The following is a 21,518-nucleotide window of genomic DNA, read 5'->3' as shown; positions in this document are numbered from 1 at the left end:
AGCTCATATTCCACCCACCCAGCTCATATTCCACCCACTCAGCTCATATTCCACCCACTCAGCTCATATTCCACCCGCCCAGCTCATATTCCACCCGCCCAGCTCATATTCCACCCACTCAGCTCATATTCCACCCACCCAGCTCATATTCCACCCACTCAGCTCATATTCCACCCACTCAGCTCATATTCCACCCGCCCAGCTCATATTCCACCCACCCAGCTCATATTCCACCCACTCAGCTCATATTCCACCCACCCAGCTCATATTCCACCCACCCAGCTCATATTCCACCCACCCAGCTCATATTCCACCCACTCAGCTCATATTCCACCCGCCCAGCTCATATTCCACCCACCCAGCTCATATTCCACCCACCCAGCTCATATTCCACCCACTCAGCTCATATTCCACCCAGCCAGCCCATATTACACCCAACAGGTTTCTGAGGCTGCTAACAGACCAGCATGGATTCAAATCCAAGCATCTGAATGGCTTACCAGCTAAAGCACACTGACTCACTATCTTACCTCCTGAGCTTTGGTCTCCTCATCTGTGACGGGCACACCATCATCTACACCTCTCGGGGTTTCTGTGAGGGTTAGAACTAGCAGATGTAAAGCACTTCCACAGTCCTGACCAAACAGTACCTGTGGTGCTACTGTCGCCACTGTCAGGGATGGTTGTCGGCACCACTGCAGTTACTATTACTGCAGTATTGCCACGCAGTTATTATTACTGCAGTATTACCATACAGAATTGTTATGACTCGTTGATACTTAAAGCTCTCTAGAGGAGTCGATTCCAAAGGTTCCCTTGCCATGGAAGTTCAATATTCCCAAGCCTTTAACATCGGGCCACCCCGCATTGTGCTGAACCTAAATTACTTCATTCTACAGAATGAGCCCATGTTTTTCTAGCTCTGGCTTCATCAGTCATAGAATCACCCTGACCTATAAACAATCTCTTCAATTAATGGTGAAAATTTACATTTGCATAATGCTTTGAAGTTATCAGCTTAGGAAGTTCAATCCTAGGTCCCTGGCAGACTATTCAGAATCACCCCACGGCTGTCCCTCTTCAAGCTCAACAGTTGGTCACAGCGGGACGTTTCCCAAAGGTCACCAGGAGCGAAACCACTGGACAATGTGCTTAATTGGATTCACAGCAAATTGGTCATTAGTTTCCGTGTTAAAACAACAGACTTTTCTCCCTGCATATGGGCCCTGTCCCTTCATGGTTTCCATCCCCCTTACCCTCACCATGGGTACATCTCCAGGAAGCCAGGACATGGGGGGAGGGAGAGGCACGTGGGTTCCGCTGCGAAGGAAGCAGCAGAACAACACAATAATTAGGTTGGTGCAAAAGTAATTGCGGTTTATAATGTTAAAAACAATAGCAAAAACCGCAACTACTTTTGTACCAACCTAGTAGGTGCCCTCGAGGTCAGCTGGAATGCAGAGAAACGGGGGGAGGAGGGGGAAGCTGGGACAGGAGAGGGGACTGGGAGAGTCTGGGGCATTGCCACGGACAGATGTGGGAACCAGCTTTGCGTCTAGGAATGCCAAGGAGTTTCAAAGTGTCTGCCCCCATCCTCAGGTGCACCCACTCAGGGCCCCAGGGGTGGGGTTCTAGTCGCTCTTCAAGTTCATCCATTCATCCCGCAAATGCTGTTGGACCCTGCCATGTGCCAAGCACCTGGGACGCATCACTGTCCAAAAGGGACAAAAAAAGTCTGCCGTGGAGTTTTCATGGGAGAAGACAGGCAAACAAGCAGAACAAAGAAAACAAGGAAACAAGGTGCGTAGGTGCGGCAGATGTGCGTGCCATAGAGATGACGCCGTGAAAAGCAGAGTGAAGGAGACTGGGGTGAGGCAGGAGGCACTGCCTGCCAATGTCAGGGTCGCCCGCCTCACGGCGGAAGTGCAGCTGGACAGAGGCTTGGAGGAGGTGAGGGGGTGCCGTACAGGTCGCAGAGGAACAGCATTCCGGGCGGAGGGGACAGCGGGGCAAAGGCGGGAGCAGGAGGCAGGCGTGGCTGGAGGGCGCTGAGCTGGGGGAAGGTGGTCAGGCCGAAGGCAGAGCGGTGCTGAGTGGTTGGGTCACGCGGGGCCCTCCAGGCCTCTCTAGGACTCCAGGTTTTATCTGAGTGACGTGGGGGCCATCAGAGGATTCTGAGCGGGAGTGGTCCGCGCTGACTGAGGCTGTGAGGGTCTCTCTGGCTTCTGAGTTGAGGATACCCCCTGGTGGGGCAGAGAGAGCAGTGAGGAAGCTGCTGGAAGAATCCGGCAAGAGGTGACGGTAGAAGACAATGGGGGAGGGAGCCAACAGGCTGTGCTGACGACTGGATGTGGGTTGAGAGAAAGAGGAGAGTCAAGAAAGACTCCAAGATTTTAGCCCTGAGCAACTGGAAGAAGAGGTCGTCCCCGACTGAGCAGAGAGAGGCTTTGGTGAGCATCGGGGCACCTCTGAGATGCCCACACAAAGAAGTCGACTAGGCAGGTGGGCACCTGACGTGGGAGGCTCAGGAGAGTCCTCTGGGGTGTGAACTAGAGGCGTGAGCGAGGGGACACTGCCTTGTCGGTGGCAGATAAGGCCATAAGATGGAAGAACCTGCAGCTGAGCTCAGGGACCGGAAGTTGTTCTCAGGGGAGAAGGGGTAAGAAGCTGCCCTCGGAGTCAGTGGGCAAAGCAGTGGTCCCAGCTTTGCCACTACCTCCTGCCCACGGTGGCCGCTTTGCCTCTGAAAAATCAGAGGCAGACGAGTTGATTCTTGATGTCCTATGAACCTATGGACAGACTATAAATCAAGACCAATGAGCATCAAGATCGCTTGAAGCCACTACGCTTGTGGCGACTGGTGCCAGGTGAACTGGGCGGCAAGAGAATCTGGGACCTAGAGATCCACAATCTACGACAAGGAGCCCTGGGAGAGTTAGATGATGTGCCCTCATCTGCCATCATTCACCGCACTGAAATTGCTCTCGCCAGAATTATCAGTGACTAATGACCAGCCACCTGGTCCCCCAAACCAGAAATGCAGGGACCACCCTTAACTCTTCCCTCCTCCTTATCCATTGACCCTTATTCCTAAGAATTGCTTGGATCGATGCTCCCCACCGTGCCCCCGCACGCTCACACCACGGCAGGTCCTCCCCGTCTTCTACTGTCTGCGGAGGGAGGAGGTCTGGACTGCCTCAACAGCCATCGAACCCCACCTCTGTGCCTCGAGCCCCACTTCCTCCTCCGTCCATCCTCTATGATGCTCAGGAAGGTTGGAAATAAGATATGTAAAGAGACTATTACAGCACCTGGCATGGGGGCAGCCTCTGGATAAATGGGAGCTACGAAGATAATTATTCTCTTCTTGGAAATATATTTCAGTGCCTTCTAAATTTGTTCACACGGACACTGCTGCATATTAGCTAAAATGCTCTCCTCAACAATAGCTGGAGATGATTAGCGCGAAAGATCATAACAGGAATTTTAAGCAATCATTTAAATTAATTTCTGAGAAGTCTCTGCAGAACCCTTCCAACTGAGTCCTTTCTGGCAGCGCCTCGCCAGTTCCCATCAGCACATGCAAATCAGAACTCTGAGCTTCCCATTTTTACTGCCAGATTGTTTTTCATTTTCTGGAGGAACAAACCACAGCCCTGTTATCACGGCATCGAGGGATCGCCTTGCTGGCAGGGAGGCGATCTCAGCAGCTTCATTGCCGCCCCTATTCTGCCCCACGAGGCACGACACACGAAGCCAGATACTCCGTGGACTGGCAAACAACATATCAGTGAACGCTCCGTTTAGAAAGTTGAGCTATCAAAAACCAGCCATATCCATATCAAAAGCATTCTCTGAAGAAAGTTGCCAAAGACATATTTGGCCCAAAGAATCCTTTCAAATTGTTAGAAGATACCTAGAAATAGATCTGCTTTGTCCTGGAATAAACCCTTACTGAAAACCTAACGCCTCTCCTTTACAGCACGATAGTGTAACACAATCAAACCACCAAACTTCCTGAGGAAAGAAAGAAACGCAGACACAGAGACCCATCCTCCTACCTTCCTGAAGTCATGCGCTTTAATTTTGCCATTAAGCTCCCCGCTGAGGTCAAGAAATTGCTTTTTGAGCATGGGGTCCTGCTGCTGGATACAGTTTCTGAGTTTTTCCATAACTTCCTCCTTGGTCAAATTCTTGGTAACGGTGCTTTCATCCTCAGTGGACACGGTTCTAAAACCACAAGCAGGTGTTTAGAACCAGAACAGAGCTTCCTGGGGACCTCACCCATTTTCAATTCAACCCATGAGAACAAGGAGGTTGACCATCCCCTTATCACACACGAGCAAACCGGTGCTCAGGTAGGTGGAGTGACCTGGGCATTTCTCACAGGCCCAGGGTGTGCCGGTGCTGGAGCCAGGGTCGGAACTGGAGGCCAGCAGCACCGTGTCAGGTAACGCTCTTTCTGTGGGGGCACATGTGGTGGCAGGCTGGAGTGGGGGCTGCAGAACACTGTCAACCCTGTGCTAAGATGCTCAGCTGTGTGCTGAGCTGGCTGAATGTGGCATGTGACCGGGCAGGCAGGGCTAAAAAAGGATACTTTGGTGATCTGGGAAAATTAACAGTCAGAGCCCATTATAAAGGTTTACATTCAATTGGCTACGTGGGGGGAACCAGATCACAACTGTCATCAAACATCCACAGGAAGGAAGGGAAGGCCACAGCTCTTCCAAGCTGGTTTACAAAATCAATTTGATTTATAGAATACAGATTCTATGTGATGTGCTGTGTGTGAGTGTGAGAGTGTATATGTTATTGGAGAATAATTATTTCTTCAGCTCTGCAGAAGTCTCTTGGGCCCTGTTTGGGGTGGGGGTGGAGGGCAGCCATGAGAGCGCCATGGAGAATTAACTACCCTTTCCTGCTGTCAGCTTTTAAGGGCTCTCCAGGAATGACCACATTTTATGAAATGTTCAATTGCTATTACTTCTTTCACTGGTTTTAGGAGGCAGACTTATCTCATCACTGAATATTTAACCTTTCTCTTAAAATATCATCTTTCTACCCATTTATAAAGCAGCTACTAGTGAAATGCCCAGATATTCAAATTTCTTTAGCATAGCATTAAACGATTCCCATTGCTCTATACTGAAGAACTTTTTTAAAATGGATATGATAGTCTGCTGAATATGTCCATGTTTTACCTTTCCTTATGGATTTATTATAAGCTATGAAAAAGCAAGTTACACTAATATCTTCTCATTAGATTAAACTTGTATTTTTCAAAGTGAAGAAGGGCTAGAATATTCACCAGTCCAATTTTTAATAGATTTCCTAAGTATGTTTTATTGTTACAATTCAATTTGGCAATCGTTTTAATAATTCTATCATTCATGTTAGAGAATGTTAACAGGTTGAAGGGGTGTATTTTGCAATAAGTATTAAACGGTGGTAAGGTAGCTTAAGTTTCTGGGGAAAAAATGGGTGTCAATGCAGATATGTAACAGCTGAGTGGCAGACAGGTTCTCTGGAGTGGACAGTCCTGGCTCCTGGACGCACGATGGCCATTACATTTGTGGATTACCTGAGGCAAGTCCCCAAACCTCTCAGACCTCAGCGTTTTCACTTCTAGAATTAACAGGTCAGTTCAGGAATTCCTACGGTGTCTGCTTGATTTAAAATTCCCTGACTCTAATCGCTATGCTGATAGTTTGCCATCGTTCTTCTTTAAATAATAAAATATTAATACACCCATTTAGGCAACAAATATTTACTGCCTTTGCACAACAGGCGCTATGGTTTTCCTATGTGCTTCCAGTTGGTTTTATTTTACCTCTCGGCACGAGCCGGCTGCTGCTCCTCTTTCCGGAAATGTTCACTTAACGGCTCATCCTTCGGAGCAATAACTGGGAAGCCGGTGGGCGGCCCGTGGACTCCTAAGCCTGCCAAAAGGTTCTTGTAGAGGATTCCTCCTGAAGCGCCATCCTGAAACTTACTGCAAAGTCTGAATTTTAAAAATAATCAGAACAGACCCATTAGAATGGCTGAAATTTAACAAGACGGACCCTATGAGTGCCAGCGAGCATGTGGGTCAGTACGATTCTCACCCACGCAGGTGGGGTGTAAAGTGAGGCAGCCATTCGGGAAGACAGTCTGGCAATTGAACATACACTTACCATAGGAGTCACCTGTCCCACCCCTAGGCGTTTACCCAAGAGGAATAAAATGTATGGCAACACAGAAACTTGTACACGATAGACAGCAATATTTGCAATAGCCCCAAACTGGAAACGAGCTAAATGTCCATGAACCAATGAATGGATCCACAAGGTGTGGGAAGACCGTTCAATGGACTACTACTCAGCAGTGAAAACGAACCGATGGTGAATACATGTGACAAACATGAATGAATCTCAAAATAAACCTGACCAAAAAAACAAACAAACAAAAAAAAAAACCAACAACATTGTGTGTGCTTTCATTTATGTGAAATCCTAGAAAATGCTAAGTAATCTGTCATGATAGCCGATGTCTAGGGGGTGGGGTGAATTGCAAAAGGGCACAAGGAAGCTTTGGGGGTGATGAAAATGCTGACATTGTGACTGACAGCTTGTGAAGGTCTCATGGATGTATACAAATGATGGATTTCCTCAAACAGTATCATCGAACTATGTGCAGTTTATCATTTGTAAAGAATACTGCAATCAAGCTTTAACACATGCAAAAAAAGAAACCATTTTAATCAGAAATTGTGGTATGGAATCTTGGAAGTACTGAAGAGTATACTGGAATTTCGGCATACGCAAATGTTTTAGAAAATGTAGGAAACCACTTATGTGGCAGGATCTATTTCTTCTTCACCGTTTTTTGTGTTAATATTTTCCTAATCATAAAAGTTGTACATGTTCCCTTTTGCAAACTTGGTAAAGCCAGAGGCCCAAAAGAAACATGTGCTAGCAGGCCCAGGCAGAGAGCTTTGGAGTGACAGGCGCAGCTGTGGAGCCAGCATCCCGGGGCTGAACAGCAGCTATGTCTTGATGGCTGTGGGACTAAAGGCAGGTGTGCATGGGCTGTGGTCGTTGGCCCCGTCCAGGGTACCAGCCAGTCCACAGCTGTTTCCGTGAGAAGACCACGACATCATTTGTCTCTTCTGACTGGAGTCAGACTCTTCATGCGTCTTCGGTGCACATTTCAGAGGTTATTGTCGTGTGAGCGCAGTTGGCTCTAACCGCTGACGGAACGTGTACTCATCCAGGCTGTGCTCTCTAATATTTCCTCAGGCTGTAGACAAGCTTAGGGCATAAAGGAGGGGCTAGAGTGGCTTTCCAGAGATGAACTCAGGTTCTTGACACGACTTTACTAGCTCATGACTCATGGTCGTTGGTTATACCTGTTATAATTTCCGTCACCTCATTATCTCCCAACAAAGCATTATTTTGAAACCCCAACGTTTTCCCCAAGGCAACAGCAAAACACAACAATCTCTAAGGCAGTAAATAACGACAAATAGACTCCATACAGCAAATACTCTTGAGGTCCTCCATAATTTTTAAGAATAGAAAGGGGTTGAGAACCACTGATCTGGGGCACGTTACTTACCTTTCTGTGCCCCAGTACAAAAGGCACATAATAAAAGTAGCTACGCCTCAGAGTATTACTGGAAACCTCACGTCAGAGGATCCACAGAAAGCCCTCGGCCCTGGGGCTGGCCCGCCGTGTGTCTGCGTGCTCAATAAACTACAGCTGTAATAACAGTGCCACGAGAGAACGATGAAGATTTACACACGTGCTCAGGGGTCACAGCACCAGCTCTGAAGCCACGCATGGCCCAATAAGTACGCACGGTTATTACAACTGCTTTGGTGACCATGTATGCTTCTGTGTACTAAGCGCCATGCTAAGAATTATAGCTACAACTGAGAGCTCCAACCACATGGAGCCAAGTGGCCAGGAAACAGGTCTTTCAGAACCAGGGAAAAGATCATCTAAGAGCCCAGAGGCAGGACAGCTGGGGGTTTTCAAGGAACAGGAAGCAGCTCAGTCTAGGTGCTGAGAACAGCAGGAGCAGACGCAGCAAACGTGAATTGAGAACATAGCGAGGCCTGGGTGCTTGGTGAAAAGCTTTATGTCCATCTGCTCATTTGATCCTTACCACAACTTTCGTAAATAATATTTGAATGAGGAAAGAGAGGCTCACAGAGGTGCAAGAAGGTGTTGCCCGGGTTCTCAGCTGGTTCAGGGCCGAGCTGGGAGCGAATAAACACAGGCAGTCTGGCTGAGGAGCCCCAGCTCTGGAGAGGTTCGAGGGTCACCAGGGGCCAGGGAAGCCACGCTCCGCTGAAAGCGGCTAATGTTTTCCTAACGGCAGCAGGACAGCCAGGGTTTTAAGCCGGGTTTTAATGTGACCAGAGTTGTAGTTTAGACAGAAAAGTCGGCTACTTCATGGATTAGAGAGGTTTCCGTCTCAAATACCCGACTGCCTGCATGACCAATACACTACATTTCTTTCATTCATTCATTCATTCACTCATGTATTCATGCCCTCATTCCCTCGCTCGCCCTGACAATGAGTTGGGAACTATTCTACCCCTAGGTACTGCAGCTTCAGGCGTGAAGAGACAAAGTCCCCACCTTTCCATCCTTGGTGGGTGGCACAAATCATAAACATAACTAAATAGGAAGAGCCATAAAAAATGGAGCTGGGTGACTGGTAGAGAGCAACTGCGGGGCAGGGGTAGGCGAGGTGGATAGAGAGCAGCCACTCTGGGTGGTGGCCTGTCACCCAGCTCCTCTCCAAGTTAATGCGGCCAAAACGGAACTTCCCGGTTTTCACTCCTGACACTGTTCCTCCCCGAGTCCGCCCAGTCTCAAATGGCGATCCTGAGCACAGTCCCCATGTGCTGGAGCCAGAAACCTGGACTCCCCCTCGGTCCCTTCTCACCCCACTCCAGTCACGCCCTGGCGAGTTCGGCCAGCTGTACTCCAAGGGTATCCTGAGTCTCCAACTGTGTCCGTGATATGCACCCCAGAAGAACTACAGAGACAAAGTGTAGCTCCATTTGAGGGAGAGGGGTTCTTGTTACACCAAACTGAAATCCAAAGAGGCTTTATCGTTTACGCTCCCACCGGCACACGAGACAGGGCCTAGCTCTCCACTCCCTGGCTGGCACAAAGTACTATCTTTCAACATATGTCCGCAAATTTGCATTCCTTTTATTTCAAGTGATATCTCACATATTTCATTTTTTTTCTACTTAGTAAACTACATTTTAACCAAGAGATGGCAGGTTGCATGCTCAGAGCCTTTGGCCGACTGAAACATCTCGCTAGGATTCACTCCTATTGTTTTCATGACATCCGGTCTTAGGATGACTTCCTTATGCCAGTGATGCTGTTTTAAACGTGTGGTGGTGAGAAAAAGGCTTTTTCTTTTTACAAATAAATATACGTAAGAAAAGAGGAGTTGGTATCACAAGGCTAAAACGTACTAAGGGAGAAGAACGGGAATGACTGCAGCTTGGGCACCACCTTCCTTTTTATGGACAAGGAAGCAGAGATCCCACGAGGCTGGCCTCTCCAGCCCCTCGGAAGCTGCTCCAAACCTTCCACAATTTGCAGCTCCTGTCCCACCCCCAGCCTCCCTCTCAGCGGATTGAGAAAACAGGAACAGAACTTAGAGGGTGACACCCTTTGTCAGCCCTTCCCTGCCCCTCTTCCCAACCTGGCTCCCCATCCGCTTTCTCTCTCCAGATTCATGGCTTCAGTCTCTGCCTTTCCATTAACTTCTAACCTCCCACCTACAAGCATGTGCGAACATGTCTACCACACACGCAAACCTTGCTCAGCACTGTGTTCCCACGCCCCTTGCAAACATCGCTGGCACCTGCTGGGTCCACCTTGGCCCTCCCAGCCCCATCTGGTCCTGCTCACCCCACTTGCATCCTCTGTGACCTCTGACCTTGTGGACCTCTCCTGTTCCCGGAGACCTTCCCCTCCCTTAGGCTCCAGCACCGCTGTCCTGTCGTGTGGCCCTGAGCTTCTCAGCCTCCCCTGCCGGCTGCACCAGCCAGGTCACTGGTTAGCTCGTGCTGTTCTGCCAGGTCCTACCCACAGACGGCCCTCTCATCTCAGACGGTCTACCATCTGCCCCCAGATAAATGGAACAAATGAACAAACTGTGGCTATAATGAGGACCCCGGAGTCGCAGCTCAGCTCAGACTCCTCTCTCAGCCCCACGTCCTCCTAGAGTCTCCTTCCAGTGTCCTCCCCACCATTTGCTTATTCCTTCTGTTTCCTAACTGGCCAATGGTGCTGCATCTCACCCGACGGCTCCAGCAGCCCTGGCTGAGCCTCCTTTCCTTCTTCTCCCATCGCTCTCCAAGTCCAGAGTCAACAAATCTTGTCCTTCTATTGTCACAAGCATCCACCCCTCTGCCACAACGTCGTCGTTTCAAGCACCTGGGCTTCTCCTCTCACCCTATTACAGTCCGTTCTCCTCACTGGAGCCAGAGTGATCTTTGTAAAGTGCAAATTGGAACTTGTCCCCATCACCATGTGAGGCCACCTCACAGGCTCCGGTTGCTTCTCAAACACAGCTGCGCCTCAGAGCCAGTGGGCACTTTGACACAGTGGTGCCCGGCCCGGCCAGTGGACAGGGTGCGGGCATTGGGACCTTCAGATGCTGGCCCAGACCCATCTGCCCGATGACTCCCGCCCCCCAACATGGTACAGTTATTCTTGCCTGCTCCATCCTGTCCCTCGGCTCGTCCCCCTACGGATCCTCCCCTAGAAAACTCCCTGCCCAAGGCTCCCCAAACATGCCACGTGCCCCTAGCCCTCTGGGCTCTTCCCTGCTATGCCCTGTCCAGAAACGCCCTTCCCTTATTCTCCAGATTGAAGCATCACAAGGTTCTGGAGTTCTGTGCCTGGCCCCGTCCACCCCACTGGAAGGAAGTGCTCCTGCTCCCCTCGTCCCAGCACTGTGCTGGCTGCACGGCTTCTAGGCCAGGCCAGCTCTCTGCCTCTCTTTCCCCCCATAATACACGGCCCTGGAGACTAAGGGATGTGTGTAGAGCTAACACAGCTCAGAGGTACGCAGTAGGCCTCCCTAATACTGAGGGGAAGACCAAGGGAAGGAGAAGTGAGCTGCCCGTCAGTCCTGGGGCCCCGTCCTTCGACCACACACTGTGGAGGCCAACGTGGCCGGGAGCCCCTGCAGATGGGGATGTCACCGGCCCTCTCGCCTCTTCCCGCCCCACTCCCCGTGGCCCCAGCCCAGGCCTTGACCCCTCCCGGAGCGCCCTCCAGAGACTCTCTCTTAACTTGCTGTCGCCTCTTGTCCCCTTCCCCGTGTTTATGCCACACACTAGCAAACTGATGTTTCTGCAAGCGTTGGAGAAAATCGGATAACCGCAGACGCCCCCGCCCAGCCTCTCCTGCTTAGGAGAGCCTCTGCCTCACCTCCTCTTCTTATAAGCCCCCTTCCCCCTGCAAAAGCCAGCCAACCACAGGAAAAACTGGTTATGAAACGTGAGTATTCACAGGAAGGAGACACAAATGGCCAACAATGCCCAGGGGATGGGTTGTGTTTCGGGCCACCTTAAATCAGTGTAATGTAAACAAAAGCAACACGAGTTTTAACATTCCAACCAGTATTGAGAGACAAATTGGAGTGAATTTGTCCCCTGTGATGCAGCTGGATTGCCACCCAATCTCCCAGGTCACTTGCCCACATGCTGGGAAACACAAATAACCTCTAGGGTCAGGCAGCCTGCGGGGACAGCAGGGCGGTTGGGGTGACTTGGGCAGCAGCATCCCCTGAAGGGTGAGGGGTTTCAAGCTGTAGATTGTCAAGGTCATCTGTAGAGAAGGAAGCCACCAGGCTCTGTGCTCCAGGGCGCATGCCCCGCGACGTGGAGGGTGAGAGACACATGGCAGGACGGGCACAGGGGCCTTCACACACTGTCCTCTCCTTTCTCTCAACATCCCTGTTCCCTGCCAGCTTTGGCTCATCCACGGCAAGTGTGGAACCAAAATACAACTCACGCCACCGTTGAGAGGGTGGCTGATCACAGCCAGACACTCTGGGAGGTCAAATAGTATATTGATTTATTGATTAAGAGCACAGGTGTCATGGAGACACAGGACAGAACCCGGGCTGCCCACTCACTGGCTATGTGACTCATGTCTCCAGGCCTGCTTCCTCATCCATGACAAGGAATAACAGCTCCCTTACATGCTGTGGTGAAGGTGAGCTCACGCAGGCCACGCCAAACTCTTGACAAGCATCCAATGTTAGGAGGGGCTCAGTAAGTGGTAGCTATTATCAATATCACCTATGAATATAGCAAACGTGCAGAACAAGGGTTGGAATTATAAAAATAGACTTGATGAAAAACATAACATGAATTAATTTGTCACCAGAAAAACTCACTTTGATAAATGCTCCGTCGTCAAAAGTGGGCAGAATATGCGCATGATTTTCTTGAAATTATTTTGACCAATGAGCCCTGTGTCTTTGAGGTCATAGGACTGTAGCATATTACAGAAAACGACAAGATTCTTAGTAATGGTGTCACGAACAATTTCTTCCACCTAACAAAAAAAAAACCCCAACATATTTACCAAGCGGCACATTTGTAACCTGGGGTGGTAGCCCCCTGGGACCATAGAGGGAAGTCTTACTTACTGAATCCCAAGTCGGGAGGGGAGGCACCTCAATGTCTGTACAGGAGGCCAGTTTTCCTGTCTAATTGGGAAAGAGAAAGTATGTCAACACAAATTACTCATAGGAGCTCTGAAGGCGACAAACATGGACTATCAGCTTTGCTCCTAATTCACCAGTGGCTCTGAGACCTTGAGTGAGTGAGTGAGTTTGCCCTCTAACCCGCACCTGGAAATGAAGATAATAACATTGAACTTGCACTTATTAAAAAAAAAAGAAAGTACATTAAACATGAACAAAATCCATCACCTAGAAATTATAACAAGATGGCATTTAAAAAAAATTTTTTTTTTGCCTAGCAAAATGGCAAAAGTGAAAAAGGAAGCAAATTGCCAGTGTTGACAATTTGATACTCTACAGATACTCTACAATTTGATACTCTACAGACTCTAGAGCAACAGTGACTTCCTCTGGGGGGGGGGGGGGCTAGGGAACAGAGATGGACGGAACACTCACTTTTCACTCTTGCCCTTTTGCATCCTTTGCATTCTGTATTTTATCCATATGTGCTTCTTTAACACAATTAAAATAAATTTTAAAATAAAATATATATCGTTTGACCCAATAATTCCATCTCTAGAAGTTTATGCTAAAGAAATAATCATAGCGATACGAAAAAAGCAGGTACTATGATATTCATTGCAGCAAAATGTATAAAAGGAAAAAAAATAAACACCTAGATTATAACACCAGGAAATAGTAACTCTGTATCTTTAAAAATTATACAGAGTTTTTGTTCACATTAAGTTTTAACACATTAGTAAATGACAACATAGACTAAAAAGGCATTAATTATATGATCTCATTTTAAAATAGATATTATATATGAAAGTATGTATCCAACTCATCAAATCACACATAGGAAATATGTACACTTTGGGTATATTAATTACATCTCAATAAAGCTGCAGAAAAAGAAGTATGTGTGTGTGGGTACATAGGCTTGGAAGAATATACAACAAAGCATAAGAGTGAGTAACAATTCCTCGATGTCAGAATTAGTCATGCTTTTTATTTTCTTCTATTGCCATCTCTGCGTTTTCTAATTTTTCTCATTTACTCATTCATATTGGTGCATTCACTCACCGAATCATTTTGTTACTGAGCCTGGCGCTGGGCTGTCCCCTGCGGTACAATGGGCAGAGAAAACAGAAAGGCCTCTGTCTTCATGGAGGCACGACCACATGACAAACACATGACACCGTCACTGCGACAGGTGTGTGAGGTTGTGACTGCAAGATGGGCTTCTTTCAGAGGTGTCAGTGAGGGTCCCTGGGAAGACGCTAATGCACTGGGACCTGGAGAATGGTCCCGGGAGGCAAGAGGGGAAGGGAGGAAATGCTGGCTCGAGCTGCAGCGGGTGCCACGGAGGGATGAGGGAGCCTCAAGGGCCGACAGGAGCTGGTTTTACGAAGCAAAGATCACTCCACCTGCCACGTGGAGGGAGAGCAGATTGCTTACTTGCTACAGTTTTGGCTTCAGAGAAAAAACATGATGTCCGAGTGGGATGTGGTCCCGGAGGTAAGGTGTCTGCGACTCTGGAAGCTGGAAGAAGAGGCGTGGAGCTGAAGGCAGAGCAGACGTGCTTTATTCACAGGCTTCCTGGGCACAGCCAGGGTTTCTGTCTCATTGCTGGGCACAGCGAGACATTCTTGGGTTACAACCCGCAGCCAGCAGCAGCGACATGTCTCAGCAGCCCGCAGCGGCAGCCCTTGGGCACGGACCCCACCGTCCCACTTCTCAGCAGCCCTCACACGCTTTGGGCACGGCTCACATAACCCACATATCAAGCCTCATAAAATGGCCAGACCCCTTGTTACCACTCAGAGACAAAAGTGGCGCACAGCCAAGGTGCTTACCTAAGTAGTAGCTACAACAACATCTTCAGGATGGATGAGGCTTGTGCAACATTTTATCTCATGTGCCCTCCAGGTCAGGGTCAGCAGATGGCTGGGGAGGGAGCCTGACCAACTCTGTTTTCCCTACAGATGGCCATGTGGAGGGTTTCTGTGATGGTTAGAGGTAATGATTCTCAAGAGCTAACACAGGGTCTGCCCCACAGTGGAGTTCAGAAAAAGTAATTATTCATTTCTCTGTGTGAAAGAGCTCTGGGACTTTTGAATTGAAGTTCAAGAAGGACCAAATGACGTGGGTTTAAGATGTGGTTATTACCTTGCACAGATGGGCACTCAGGAAATCATAACAGTAAAATAGAAAGCTACTTTGTAGTTGCCAAAAGAAGTCTTAAAAAACATTTCAACAAGACACTGTTAATGCCTAGTGCCTGCATTATCTGAAGCCAACCTGATTTTTTAAAAGTTCATAAAATTTTTAAATGTTAATAGCTATTAAAATTACGGAAACATTTCTAATAATAAAACTGTCAAATTTTCAGTCAAAGGAACAAACACTAAAGGCAAGTGTTAGTCACTAGAGGCAACGAGCAGTTATTTTTTTAAAAAGCTGAACTCACATACAAATTCTAAAAATATTGGTGAGACCAGAGGCGCAATTCACAAACACGTCTCCCTGAGACATGGTGGTAAGAGGGGTGCAGCTGAAGTACCCGGAAAAGAAGGTACATCCTGCACAAAAAATTGCTATCTCAGGGATGGGTTCACAGGAATGTCAAATATCATCCTTCTGTATGATTTCGACACTAAAAGTTAAGACCAAACAACGCTTCAACACATCACTCTTACTTAAAAATGAAAATTAACGCAACTGGAAAGCGTGAAGTCCTTTATTTAAACCATATCTCACCATCATCTCTTATTTTACTAAGAATACTTCAGTTTCCTGCCATAAATAGAAAATCAAACGTGAACTTGTTATAGCACTTACTTTAGGGTCCTCTTTGAGCAGTTCAATAAACGTTGTGACATTGACCAGTCCAGTGCCCCCGGGGTCAAGCGTCTGCATTAGTTCTTTAAATTCCGAATCACTTATTTTTACGACCATGCAATTTATAACATGTCGCAATTCTTCTCCTGTTATCTGACTATCCAGTTTCTGAGCATGAGAGTATATAGAGGGAATTTTTAAAAAGAAAAAAGGGGGAAAAAAAGCGTTACATATATTTAGCATCATTTAATAAAGAGTGAGCGTTAGCTAACTAGAATTCTGACAGGAAACAAGAGTGACTTAATTGACAATCATTAGATAACACACGTGCCAACAGCAGTGGGGGTGGGGAGGGCTAGAACTTTGCTCGTACAGTTCCCACAATGCTCACCACAGCAACACGGCAGGAGATGGCCCCAAGGAAGGAAAGAGGCTGAGTTTTCAAGCAGGGGCTGACCCCTTCTCGGGGACAGGCTAACTACGGGCTGTCACAGCCGGCTTGAATAGTTCCTGCTGCTCCAAGCCCACCTGAGAGCTATGGGCTCAGTCACACGGGACACAAAACTTCCTGGCAATTCAATTACAACTTGCCAATTTACTAAGAATACTAATTATGCTTATTTTCACTACCATCAACCTCATCGATTACATAAATGGAAAACGACTTAGTGAGAAAAATTTCAGCCAGGCCGCATAAAGAAAACATATCATGAGCAAAATACTGAGACGCAAACTTTTTCCCCCAGAATAAAAAATTACCAATAAGTAAATTAAATATCAAAATTGAGAGATACTGTTCACTAGAAAAACAGGGGAAATAAAGAACCCCTACCTCGTCGAGAGAGATTATGAATATTAATGTGACAAAGGGGTTTATTAAGTGATAAAATAGGGTATAAATATCAACTATTCCTTTGGGGTCCAAAATCTGGAAAGGATATAAGGTTCTCTTGGGGAAAATTACGTAATTTAGAGGATATGTGCATGCTTACTTTTTGGTTTGAGAGTGATAATCAATTTGTGTCTAAATAGGAGTCGTTGACAACTAATTTTTTGTGATTTTTCAATAAATGTACAGCATTGTGCAACCATCACCACTATCGAATTCCAGAACATTTTCACCAAACGAAACCTTGTGTCCATTCACAGTCACTTCCCATTTCCATGCCCAGCCTAAGGCACCTAACCTATTTCCTGTCTCTGTATTTGCTTTTTTCCTGGATATTTCATATAAACAAAATATCACATATGCATCTGTATATATCTTCCACCTGGCTTCTATCACTTAGTATAATGCTTTTGAGGTTCATCTATGATGTAGCACGGATCAGTATTTTGTTCCTTTTTATGTCTGTTACTAAGTCCACTGTATGGATATGCACACCTTTTTAAAATATTTTTTTTTAGGTTTCAATTACAGTTGACAGATTAGTATTATATTAGTTTCAGGAGTACCACATAGTGATTAGAAATTTATGAGTATATAACTTACGAAGTGATCACCACAATAAATCTTACCCACTGGACACCATACATAGTTATTACAACATTATTGACTATATTCCCTATACTGTACTTTACATGACTATTTTGTAACTACCAACTTGTACTTCTTAAATGCTTCACCTTTTTCACCCACCCTCCAAACCCCCCTCCCATCTGGCAGCCATCAAAATGTTCTCTGTATGTATGAGTCTGTTTCTGTTTTATTTTGTTTTTTGGGTTCCACGTATAAATGAAATCATCTGGCATTTGTCTTTCTCTGTCTGACTCACATCACTCAGCACAATACCCTCTACGTCCATCCATGTTGTTGCAGATGACAAGATTTCATTTTTTTTTTTATAGGCTGTGCCCCACTGTATCTTGACACAAGCTGAACATTTGGATTGTTTCCAATTTGGAAATTATGAGTAATTGTTGTGAACGTTTGCACACACACGTCTTTGTGTGGATATTATGTTTTTGTTTCTCTTGGGCAGATCCCTAGTAACCACTGGGTCATATGGTAAATTTCTGTTTAAACTACCGTGTTGTTTTCCACATGGCGGCACCATTTTACGTTTCCAGCAGCACCGTGGCAGAGGTCCATCGCCACATCCTCACCAACACTTACTATCGTCCAGGAGGGTTGATTATAGCCTGTATAATCAAGTGTGAACTGGTATCTCATTGCGTTTTGATTTGCATTTCCCTAATGTCTAATGATGTTGAGCATTTTTTCATGCGCTCATTGGCCATTTGTATATCTTCTTTGGTAAATTATCTATTAAAATCTTTTGCCTACTTTTTAAATTGGATTGTCTTCTTATTGAGTTCTAAGAGTTCTTATCTAGTCTATATCCAGATCCTTGACCAGATATGTAATTTACATATATTGTCCCCTAGCCTGTGGCCTGTTTTTTCACTTTCTTAATGGTTTCTTCTGAAGCACAGAAGTTTTTAATTTTGATGTCAAATTTATTGATTTTTTTCTTTTATGGATCATGCTTTTAGTGTCATATCTAAGAAATCTTTGCCTAACGAAAGATCACAAAGATTTACGCATCTGTCTTCTAAGAGTTTTATCATTTTAGCTCTTATATTTAGTTCTAGGGGCCATTATTAGTTAATTTTTGTGTATGGTGTACGGTAATTCATCTTTTTGCATGTGGATATCTAATTGTCTCGGCACCATTTGTTGAAAAGATGATCCTTTCCCCCACTGAATTTGTCAAAAATTAGTTGACCATCGTGTTAAGGATTTATTTCTGTACTCAGTCTGTCCCATTTATCAATATGCCAGTACCAAACTGTCTTGATCACTGTAGCTTTAGCCGAAGATTCCAGATCTGGAATTTAAGCACTCTAACTTCATTCTTCTTTTCCAAGAGTGTTTTGGCTATTCTGTGACCTTTGCATTTCCACATGAATTTTCAGATTAGTTTTTCAATTGTTGCAAAAAAAGCCAGCTAGGATTTTGATGCAGTTTGCATTGAATTTATAGATCAATTTGGAGAGAACTGCAATCTTAATAATATAGTTTTCCAATCCACATATACGGACTGTCTCTTCATTTATTTACAACTTTTTTGGTAATTTTCAGTGTACAAGTCTGGCACTTCTTTTGTTGAGTTTATGCCTAGGTGTTTTGTTTTTTTTTTAAATGCTATTGGGAATGGAATTGCTTTCTGAAGTTCATTTGCAGATTGTTCATTCCTAGTTTATAGAAATATAACTGATTTTTGTATATTGATCTTATACCTCACAAACTTGAACTCATTTATTAGTTCTAGCCGCGTGTGTGTGTGTGTGTGTGTGTCTGCGAGCGCACATTCCTTACAATTTTCAATTACAAGATCATGTTGTCTGTAAACAAAGACAGTTTTACTTCTTCCTTTCCAGTCTGGATGCCTTTTATTTCTTTTCTTTCCTGACTGCTTATCTAGAACTTGAGTACAATATTGAATAGAAGTAGCAAGAGCTGACATTCTTGTGCTTTTTCTGATCTAAGAGGAAAAATATTCAGTCTTTTACCATTAACCATGCTGTCAGCTATGGGTTTATCGTAAATGCTCTTTATCTGGTTAAGGAATTTCCCTTCTAGTCCTACTTTGTTGAAGGTTGTTATGGATGAGGGCTGGATTTTTCAAATATTTTTTCTGCATCTTTCAAGATGATCATGCAGTTTTGTCCTGAATTTTATTAATATTGTGTATTACATTAATTAGATTTCGTGAGAAGTTAAACCAACCTTGCAATTCTGGAATAAATCCCACATGGTCATAGGATTGAATCCTCTTTATGTTTCTGGATTCAGTTCACTAATATTTTGTTGAGAATTTTTGCAACTATATTCAAGAAGAATAGTGGTCTATGGTTTTCTTTTCTTGTGATCTCTTTGTCTGGTTTTGTTATCAGGGTAATACTGGCTTCAGAGAATGAATTGGGAAGTGTTCCTCCTATATATTCTGAAAGTTTGTGAAGGATTCGGGTTATTTCTACAAGCAATCTTTATAGTCTTCAATGTAGAGAATTTGCAGATTTTTCATTAGGTATGTTTCTAGGTATTTGATTTTTTAAAATATTGTTAGAAATGATATTTTAAAATTCTTGTTTTTCTAATTGCTTATTGCAGTTAATAGAAATACTGTTGACCTTTGCATATTGACCTTGTATCCAATGACCTTCTAAACTCTATTATTAATTTCAATATTTTTTTGGACGATTCTCTTGGACTTTCCATTTATAAAATCATGTGAGCTGCAAGTAACACTGAGAATAAGAGCTGGTGAACAGGCAGGGTACAAACTGTTTCTGGGTGACAGAAAGAGGGCCACACCTCATTTAAATGTAAGTGACTGGGGTGCCTGGGTCGACTCGGGGTGACTGGGTCCACTCGGGGTGCCTGGGTCCACTCCAGTGACTGTGTCCACTCGGGATGCTTGGGTCCACTCGGGATGCTTGGGTCCACTCAGGGTGACTTGGCCCACTCGGGGTGCCTGGGTCCACTCGGGGTGCCTGGGTCCACTCGGAGTGCCTGGGTCCAGTCGGGGTGCCTGGGTCCACTCGGGGTGACTGGCGGCTGCATGTGGAGGCAGCACCTACAGCTACGTGGGTGTGGGGCTTGGAGCAGATCGAAAGCAGTCCTCTAATATGCCGTGTCCCTCTCCATAGCAGGAGCGGGACCTGTTTCCCATGGCTGTCCTCAGCAGCCAGGCAAGATGCCCGCCCCTGCCTATTTCTCCCTCTGCTCTCCTTCTCCTTCGAGATCCCAAAAACGTGGCCAAGACCAAAGCAAATGGTGAAAGGGGGAGTCCCACTGAGAAACCACACAGTCTGCACCCTAAGGCATTTGATGGTCACTGCTGTTCTGTGACCCTCCAGACGGTGAGCTCATTATCGCTGGGACCATGTACTATTCATCTGTGTATTCAGCCTCAGGCCCAGGGCAGGGCCCAGCGTGGGGCCGGCACGCCATTCCTCCCCTGTGCCACGCCTTGGCTGATCTCTAGTCCAACGGCACATCTGATATTGGGAGAGGTTGGCAGGATTCCAGTCCTCCATTCACAGAGAGGTAGATTTCCCTATTTCTAATTAAATGACTCCTTCAGTCCTCTATTAGGTACTTCACTAATAGAAGCTGAGGTGGGTAAACACACAAAGCCCTTGTCTATCAGTAAGAGGCAGCTCTGCCCAGGGCTGACCGCCTGCTCTGGGGCAGCTGTGGGAATCCTGGCTCCACCATCACCAGGAGCTGCAGGCTGGTTACTTCCCTCCACGCTCCCTCTCTCCCCAGCAGATCAGGATGAAATGAAAGGATCGAGGGAAGCCAGTAACAGCATCCACCCCACCGAGGAGCTGAGGGGTTGAAGTGAGTGAAAACAAGGAAATCAGTCAGGACAGCGCCAGGTCCACGGTCAGCGCTCACTGTTACTGCTCATTCAGAAAAGCCACGTCAGGCTGGCCTAACGATTAATTACAAACAGGTATGAGAGCTCAAAGTTCTCCCAGGACAACAGAATCCCAAGTCTCTGAATCCATACTGCGCTCGGAAACCCCAAGCAATGGCGCAGTAGATTGACAGGTGAAGGGCTGGGGTCGCCAGGCCCGAGAGTAAACCGCCAGGCCCTGGGGGCTCCCCCTGAGCCTGCCCTACTGTGCACGCTGCCCCTTAGTCAGCGGGCTTGCGAAGCCTGAAGCTGAGGCCAAGTAACTCCTCTTTGCCCACGGCCATATCAGAGTCTGAGGGACATAACTCACCGCACTCCTGCCGATTTATTAGCGAACCAGTTGTTGCACGTGCTTAGTGCATGGCCAACCGGGAAATGTTGCTGTGTGTCAAAAATACCCACACACCGCTTTTCTAAAATAAACATTAAAGTGGGACAGGAGCTAAGGTTTAAAAACAAATTGCAAATTCATGAATTAGCCTCCCTTTACAGTACAATTAAACAAGTACATAGGCTATTCA

General features: G+C 46.3%; 1 protein-coding gene across 1 annotated transcript in view; it reads right to left on the bottom strand.

Annotated features, from left to right (window-relative positions):
* The window catches only part of EFCAB6 (EF-hand calcium binding domain 6), a 223,760-nt gene that overhangs the window by 111,894 nt on the left and 90,348 nt on the right, over positions 1–21,518 (bottom strand). Inside the window, exons 14-18 of the mRNA XM_033118658.1 lie at positions 15,562–15,733; positions 12,686–12,741; positions 12,431–12,591; positions 5,831–6,001; positions 4,062–4,230 (exon numbers count right to left, since the gene is read on the bottom strand). Coding sequence (XP_032974549.1) covers positions 4,062–4,230; positions 5,831–6,001; positions 12,431–12,591; positions 12,686–12,741; positions 15,562–15,733 — 729 coding nt within the window. The remainder of the gene's footprint in view (positions 1–4,061; positions 4,231–5,830; positions 6,002–12,430; positions 12,592–12,685; positions 12,742–15,561; positions 15,734–21,518) is intronic.

Source organism: Rhinolophus ferrumequinum, chromosome 10 (genome assembly GCF_004115265.2).
Source record: "Rhinolophus ferrumequinum isolate MPI-CBG mRhiFer1 chromosome 10, mRhiFer1_v1.p, whole genome shotgun sequence".
In the NCBI taxonomy this organism is placed as follows: Eukaryota; Metazoa; Chordata; class Mammalia; order Chiroptera; family Rhinolophidae; genus Rhinolophus; species Rhinolophus ferrumequinum.
Note: the sequence above shows the minus strand (reverse complement) of the source record. Positions and strands in the feature narration are given on the sequence as shown.